The sequence below is a fragment of the Humulus lupulus genome, chromosome 5 (genome assembly GCF_963169125.1).
Source record: "Humulus lupulus chromosome 5, drHumLupu1.1, whole genome shotgun sequence".
Taxonomy (NCBI): Eukaryota; Viridiplantae; Streptophyta; class Magnoliopsida; order Rosales; family Cannabaceae; genus Humulus; species Humulus lupulus.
The window spans coordinates 13151349-13160073 of record NC_084797.1 but is presented as its reverse complement, the minus strand read 5'-3'; the positions used below and the strand labels follow the sequence as shown (position 1 = coordinate 13160073).

General features: G+C 37.9%; 1 protein-coding gene across 2 annotated transcripts; it reads left to right on the top strand.

Moving 5' to 3' along the window:
* The first annotated feature begins 4172 nt into the window (after nt 1-4172).
* Nucleotides 4173-6526, top strand: LOC133834475 (uncharacterized). Of its 2 annotated transcripts, none has more exons than XM_062264099.1 (3): nt 4173-4971; nt 5451-5971; nt 6054-6526. In XM_062264099.1, exons 1-3 carry the CDS (start codon nt 4189-4191, stop codon nt 6190-6192), a joined length of 1443 nt encoding a protein of 480 aa, XP_062120083.1. In that variant the 5' UTR covers nt 4173-4188; the 3' UTR covers nt 6193-6526. The 2 variants fall into 2 exon arrangements, with proteins under 2 accessions (XP_062120083.1, XP_062120084.1); XM_062264100.1 differs by having other exon boundaries at nt 5451-5912; nt 6054-6198.
* The last annotated feature ends 2199 nt before the right edge of the window (nt 6527-8725 follow it).

The window sequence follows — 8725 nt, the reverse complement described above, 5'->3', positions numbered from 1 at the left end:
ATAAGGTACAATGCTAGCCAATCATGGCACTAGATAAGCAATAAAGGTGCAAACAAGTTTGAGAAGGTACTAGTTTATCTTAGGAAGAATGATAAATATAATAATTAATATTATTTTTAATAATTTATAATTTTTTTTTATATAAATATCTTTTTAAAGTAATATATATTAATTAATAGTTATAATTGTCACATCACCATAGTAATTTGTTTGCTAATAATACCAGATTTTTAAATAATTATTAATATGACACCAAAGAACCCATGTGGTACTATTTGGAATTGGAAAGATAGAACATGGATAAGAAGTATTAAATTACAATCCTGTCATTATTTTAGTAATAAAATGTGTTTATTAACTTTAGTTACAACTTTTTACTAATCAAATTAATACAGAGTAATATAGGAATGATGTGGACACAAAATATGCAACTCATTATATTCTTTAGCCAAAAAAAAATTTTAGAAAAACTTATCATATATACTTAGAGCAAGATCCATTATATCATGTTATATATTATATTAATGACATTGGTATTTGGTAAAAAAGAAAAAATGTTTATTGTGTAAAAATTCAGCACACATTTTATGTGCAGATATCATTGCATATTAAAATGAAATTTAAAGTATATTAAAATTTTGTTTATATATTATTTATTTATTTATTTATATATGAATAACAATGATGTAAATTGATGTTAATTTTTTATCGGTTACAAAAATATATTCCCAAATGTTTAGGGAAGTTACAATATGTATTCAAATTTAAAATGCATAATTTAAATAAAGATCTCATAAAAATTGGAATTCAATAGACGGTTTTAACCAATCCTAAAGAAATAGGGATTTCCAAACAGCTTCTTCATGTACATATTTAACATGTCTTCGAGCTTGATCACTACTTCAACGCGCTTTCAAGATCGCTCGTAGCTTCGAGCTCATCATTCCAGTTGTCACCACCTCCTTGCCATATGAGTCTGTCGAGCTCATCTCCTAGAGGTGTTTGCTTCCTCCGAGCCTGCAACTCATGTTCAAGTGCTGATGACGTGACTTTGGTACTTCATAACAAATGTGTACAAGTATAATGTTAATTCTTGCTTATTTAGAACTTACGCTATTACGAGCCTACATTTTAATGTTGTTTATTTATTCTCGAAATTTAAGTGTAACAAAATATTTATTAGATAAATATATATTGAGACTGATATGAGATAAATTACGCAAATATTATATCCACGCAATACAAATAACTCTTGATATTTTTTAATTTAAACAATCTTTCCTATTTTTATTTTGATGGAATAATTATAACTACTTGTAATTATAAAAGGGAAATTTGATAAATCATGCTTACATTAGCTTAATAATTAAAATTTGAACCAAAGTTAACCACCATATGATATAAATGCTCATCTTTCATTTAATACCAAAAATACCCCTCTCATAACAAAATCCCATACCTTTCCTCTCTAAAATCTTGCAAGAAAGATACACATGGGTAAGTGATTTTCTTTGATTCTTGTTGTTGTTGGTTGTTTTTATGATTTAGAATGCTGTTTAGATGTTGGATCTGTAGTTTGTTGGTATTTTTTGCTGTTTTTTGGGTGAAAATCGTGGTCTGTGAAAATCTGCATTTTTTTGGGTTCCTTGAGTTTTTTTCTAAATGCCCGATAGTGTCCGATAGAGGCCCGATGCAGGAACGATAGTTGTTGAGTTTCAAGGTTAGGGATGAGGTCCGATGGCCACCCGATGCTTGCCCGATATGTTTGGTTACCCGATGGTCATTAAGGTTCGATGTCTACCCGATGGTTGCCCGATTATTATTTTCAATCATACACCCTTTTTAAGTACGATAATGGATCGATAGTAGTCCGATATATGCCCGATAGTTGTTATAAAGTTAATGCGGACCTATTAGTACGATTGTACACGATGGTACCCGATAAGTGCCCGATGCTTGCCCGATAGTACGATGGTACACGATGGTACACGATAGTGATAAAAAAACTTAAATAAAAACCGTACCTTTCGGCTTTTCCCCTGCCCATTTCCCGTTCCCTCCCAAAACTCTTCACTCCCACAAAACCTTCGAGCAACATAACTACTCTCACCCGACGCCTCTCTCTCCCTCACCCACCCTCACCCGACGCTTCTCTCTCCCTCACCCGACGGTCGGAAAAACCCCCACCGGAGACGAAGAAAAACCAAGCCTCACCGGAGAAGAAAAACCGACACCCCATTACGCAAAAATGTCAAGGGTATGTGTTTTTTTCAATTTCTTTTCCATTGGAAAATGTTATAGTATGTATTGTTGAATTTGACTGTGTGAAATCTGACTGTGTGAAATCTGATAAACCGTAAAATTTTGAAAAAAAATTCTGGGTTTTTTAGAGGTACGATAGGGTACGATAGTGGGTCGATAGGGGTACGATAGTATTTGTGTTTCTCATAACTTCAGGTTGAAGATGAGTGTACGATAGTGGTTCGACGTTGGTACGATAGGTTTGTGTTTTCTGATAACTTGAGGTTGAAGATGGAGGTACGATAGGGTACGATGTTGGGTACGATGTGTGCCCGATAGTGGGAAGAAATGGTTGTGTTGTTATAATTCGATGGTGTACGATGTGAGGTACGATTGTGAACGATAATGTTATAGTTCCAGTTTTTCATTGGTGTCCAATATGGTGCGATAGTGTCCGATAGTTGCTCGATAGTCTATTGCAGAATATAAAATTTGATGTTTTTTTTTGTTATTCTATTTAATTGGGTATTTATTTGTTTTATGCAGAACTTAAGACCTCGACAACTGATAGTTCCAGTAGAGGAACATTTTACTGGACGTATCACTTGGCGCGGCAGTTGGTACTTTCCAAAGATTAAAGCAAAATTTATACAATGTGCTTTATTGGATAGGGTGAAGGAATCCCCTTTCAAACAGTTCTTCATGGCGGAACCATTAAATTTTTCTGGTGCCTTAGTCCATCAGCTGTTGTTGCACAAATTCAGAGGGGAGAAGACTGACGAAGTCCAGTTTTATATTGGGAAAAAAAGATGTAGATTTAGCCAATTGGAGTTCACTTTAGTTACTGGTTTAAATTTTGAGGCCGGACCGTCTGAAGCTGAGATTAAAGCGAAGAGCACTTCGGATCGGTTGATTCTTGAGTACTTCAATGGTCATTCCCCAGTGAGCATAGGGTAACTGCGCAGAACTTTTGAGAGTTGTCAAATAGTTGATGATGTGTACAAGATGGGTTTGTGCTTATTAGTTGAGGGTGTTTTGAAAGGTCGAGAGGAGAAGTTGATGGTTTGGACTGACATGCTGAAGATGGTAGACGATGTTTACTTCTTTTTCCAGTACCCGTGGGGGAAGATATCATACCAGAAGTTGTTACAAACTTGTCAAAAAGACTTTGTTGAAATGAAGAAGCATTTACAGAAGAAGATTGAGAAAGGAAAGACTCAGAAGGAGGCCAAGTACTCTATTTATGGGTATGCTGCAGCATTGCAGTATTGGGCTTTTGAGTCCATCATTGAGTTGGGTCAGGATTATGCTGTGAGATTGGGCCAAGGCATTCCAAGAATGATCAACTGGCAGAGCAAGGAGAAAGTAGAGATACACAAAGAGCAACTTATTAAGTTGTTTGCCAAAAAGGTGAGCTTTTACTTTACTTTTGAATGTTCTATATTTTTTTCTAGATATGCAATTTTATGGGTACTGCACGATAGAAATACGATAGGGTACGATTTGAGTACGATTATGGGGTTATTTTGTGGTTTTTTGTCAACTGTTTGAAAACTGGCTAAGGGGTACGATGATGGTCCGTTGGGGGTACGATATGCATTCTTTATTAATGTTGTTGTAGAGGTATGATATTGGTACGATGTTGTACGATGATGGTACGATAGTTAGCAAGTAATTCTCACTTACGGGTACGATATTGTTATGTTATGGGTACGATATGGGTACGATAATTGCATGATATGTGTACGATATGGTACGATTGGGGTACGATAGTGTACCATTTTTCACCGATGACAATTACTTATTTTTTATATTGTTTTGCTTTCCAATCTAAATATGCATTGTTTTTTGTGGCAGTTGACAGTATACCCCTACCTGTGTGCCCAACCTGCTGAAGAATAGTATGTGAGGACCCTTACAGACAATGAAGCCCCATTGTATGTGGACATGGGGTTAGAGGAACTAGAGGTGGGTCCCGATGGACAGCCTACACAGGAAGCCTTACAGAGCCAGGCTGAAAAGCTTGCTGAAAAGTTAGCTGAGCAAGTAGAAGCAGCAAATATTTTTAAGGAGGTTCCACCAGCTCAACCTGAGGCACCTGAGGTTCCCCCATCAACACCTCATGCCAGCACCTCCTCCCAAGCTGAGCAACCAGGCTACTCTATGATTTTGGCCAGGTTGGAAAAGGTTGAAGGGCAACAAAGTGCCCTTATTAAAGGTCAGTCCGAGATCTTGGGTCAATTGCAGAAGCTGATGACAATGATGGAAGATCTTAGTAGGCCAGCTCCAGATCCACACCCTCAGTCCACTGAAGAAGGCCCTCAGTCTCCTGTAGATGAAGACATTCTTCCTAACGATTACAGACCTGATGATGTAGATGATCACATTTGTCGCACACCAGAGGATATACAAATTACTGTAATCGGAGATACTGAAGATTCTGAAGTACAATTCTTAAACATAGCTCCACCAGCACCGGAGAAGAGGAGAGAAAGAAAGAGGCCTAGGTGGTTCGATGAGTACACTGCAATGAGGAAAAGGAATACGAAATCGAAGACAGCAGTGAATGTGGATCCATTGAGGGTTGTTGATGGTAAATTACTTATGACCTTTCACAAGTGGTTGCTTGGCACCATTGGGAATAAATATCCGAGGGAATGCTTCTCAGGGACACACGATGCTGCTTGGTTCCTGAAACTGCATACTCCGAGGACATGGCTTTCTGACTCTGTAAGTTTTCTATAACTTCATAATTAAATAATGTTGAAAATTTATTTAAATGTTTCTATATGTAGTGGTACGATATAGGTACGATTGGTGTACGATGGTAGTACGATAATTATAAGTGTCAAATTATAAACTGTTTATATGTCAATGGTACGATTGTGGTACGACATTAGCACGATAAGGGTACGATATAATTTGTTAAGTAGTTACTATTACCATCGTAATTTTAGAATTTGTAGTGGGACGATATAGGTACGATGGTAGTACGATGATGGTACGACAGTGGGACGCTAGTGGGTACGATGTTGTATAATATTAGTTTTTTCCATAAAGGTACGATGATGGTACGGCATTAGCACGATATGGGTACGATAGAAGGTTTTATTGTTGTTATTTTGTTACTATATTCATGTCTGATAGTTTTTTGTTTATTTATTTTGGTACGATAATGTGGTTACTGACTTAATTTTCCTTTAATGTAGCATTTAGATGCAGCATTCCATCTCATGAGGAGGCGTCTAGAATTTTATCCTAACGTGTACCCTCAGAAATGTGTTGTTATGCCTACAATTTTTCCCGAATCATTGAAGGCTCGGTGGGACGCTTTTCCAGGTTCTGACTACTCTAGATTTAGTTGGGATGACAGTATATTGGACCTGGTTAGGGGTGATGCAGTCCAGTTCTTACCGAGTTGGCAGAACAAGGAGTTCATTTATTTTGCCATCTTCTTGAAAGACCAATTGCATTGGGTAGCTGTAGAGGCAGACCTGAATGGGTGGATGCTCAACATCTTTGACTCCAGTATTGGATCAATTTTCGAAAACGATTTGATCAGCTTGATGGTTGACTGGTGTACCATTTTCCCGTCGGTCTTGCGACAGTCCGGTTTATTTGAGAACCATGACGTTATACTCGCACCTCAGTTGACAGCATCAGAGAGCCAGGTCAGACCCTTCGATTGGAAACTCACTCCACGTGAATTCGTACCGCAAACAAAATCCAGGTGAACTTTATTAAATATCACATATTAATTATTATTTCTTAATTACAAAATTTATTAAATTATTGTTTATTTTCTAATGCAGTGGCGATTGCGGATGTTACGTAATTGAGCATATTGAACATAAGCTTCTACAACTACCATTTGATAATGTAACTGACAATAATATGAAACTTTTTAGGCAAAGGTGGTGTGTAGACTTATTCTACCAAAACTTATGTTGAACGGTCTTAATTTTTTTGAATTGTATAATTTTTTTGATTGCTCTTTTTGTAATTACTACATTTTAATGTGCTTAATCTTTGCATCGTACTATCGTCGATCACTATCGTACTCTATCGTACCCTCACATGCCTCACAAATTTCACGAAACTGTACTGAAACCATACCATCGTACCATTATCGGACCAATATCGTACATTATCGTACCCTAATGTCGTACATTAACTATCGTACTACATCGAGCAACATCGTACCATATTGTAAGATACATTTAAATAATCATACAACAAACAATATCGTGCATTGTCGTACCGGCATCGTGCACTATCGAACCAACACTGGATTATTACATATTTAAGAGTTTCATAATGGAGAAAAAAACAGAAAAAAACCTGCAAAATCCAGCACATAACAAATATTTCTAGTTCAAGCAGAAATAAAACATAATAGGTCAACTAGAATACAAACAAAACAATTTAACCTCGGTACTTGCAAGATGCTTTGTTGTGCCCTTTACCACCACACTTGCTACAACATCGTTGTATCACAACCTTGTCTCCATTAGAAGGATATCGATTTTTCCTAATTCGTCCGACCTTTTGCTTCTTCGGTCGGCCTACAGGTTTCTTCTCAATCGGTACTCCAACTTGGATGTTCTTAATGTCTTCAGGCAATTCTCAATCATCCTCATCACCAACTGGCATAATTGTCCCCTCATATGTGCTCTTCCAACTCTCTCTTGTGTAATATTGAGAGCACAATGCGTACATGCTAATATTTCGTTCTTGAGCAGCAGCACATGCATGTTCGTGCCTCCAAATCAACTATACCACCGCTCTGAACTGTTCCTCCGGGGTGGACATTAAATGTATAAGGTCCAGCTCTGTCGACGCTTAAGAACCGAGATTTCTCAAATTGACATGACAAGTCCCCCTCCATAACTGGTGATAGAGTCGTGCTACACTTTTCAGCGTTTTCCTTTCGAGTAGCAAACCATGTTTGAATAGTAAACCTGATGAATTCAACAAAAGCAGTGATCGGGAAGGCTCTTGCGTCCTTAGTTTTGTTGTTGAAACTTTCAGCCCAATTACTTGTCATTACATTGTAACGGTCCCCTGGAAAGTACGCACGAACCCATCTTTCAAATCCAATGCCCTCAAGATATAGTGCAACTCGAACATCCATTGCTTTTATCTTCTCAAATTCTCTTTCAAAATCTGTCTTCTTATACGAGTATGCACAACTGTAAATATGATCCATGAAGCAATCAGTCTTGAACTTGCTAGCCACGTTCATAATAATGTGGTGGTAGCATGCGCCATGGGGTGCATCAGGGAAGACAAGTTCCAAAGCATGAACAATGATTTTATGCCTATCCGATACGAATGCTAAGTTCTCAACATCACCAATCGCTTGTTTCAACTTCCTCGTGAAATAGGTCCAAGAGTCGTGGTTCTCACTGTCAACTATTGCGAAAGCAATCAGAAATATGTGGCTGTCTGAATCCAATGCCACGGCACACAACATTTGGCCACCATACCTAGTTTTCAAGAAGGACCCATCAATACATATAACAGGTCGACAAAACTTGAATCCTCGCCTACAAGCACCCAGAGAAAAAAAGCAATACTTGAAGCGACCCTCGTCTACCTTGAAATCAGTAATGGAATCGGGATTGTTCAACTGCAGCATGTGCAAGTACCCAGGTAACTTCGAATATGAAGCTTCAGGCGTACCCCTAACTATGTGGAGTGCTTTCTCTCTGCATCTCCAAGCCTTCTCATAACTCATTTCGATCCCGAAAGAATTCTTCATATCTTCTCTTATTTTGGAGGCTAAATAATCTGAACCGTTAACTGAGAATTTATCCTTGATCAGTTCGGCAACTACCAAAGGTGGTGCTTGACGGTTATCTTTTTTTCGAACATCGAGGGAACATGTGTGTTCATTTTCAAATGCTGTCACCTCGAACATGTTAGAAAGTTGCTTCTTCTTCCCTCTTAACCTCCACCCACAATCAGGATCCTTGCATGTAATGTACCAAACATCAGTACCAGACTTCTTAACTATAAAGTCGAATCCCTTCTTCATTGCAAACAAGCCAACAACCTTCTTTAAATGTTCCTTGTCTCTGAAAAACTTTCCTAAATGAATCTCCCCGCCCGATGTGCCACCCATAGATATATAGTGACTATTATCCTCAATGTCTTCTCTTGTAAACATCTGAGCTTTGAATTTACTATAATATGTCGAAGAAGAGAGTGGATCACTAAATTCTCTAGCATCATTTGTTCCGTCTGGACGACTACTACTAGTACCAGGTGTTTGGCGATCTTCTCTACGGGGTCTACTTCTACATGTTGTTTGCCTCGGTATTTGATACGACAGTGGACTCAGGCTCAAAGCTTGAGAACGGACCTCTGTTTCTTGGTTGTCTCTTACATCTTCATTGCAATCAAAATCAGCATCAGGTTCAGGATAATCAAGAAAATCGTCATTGCCCTCAAAATCATTTTCAGGGTCAGGACAATCAGG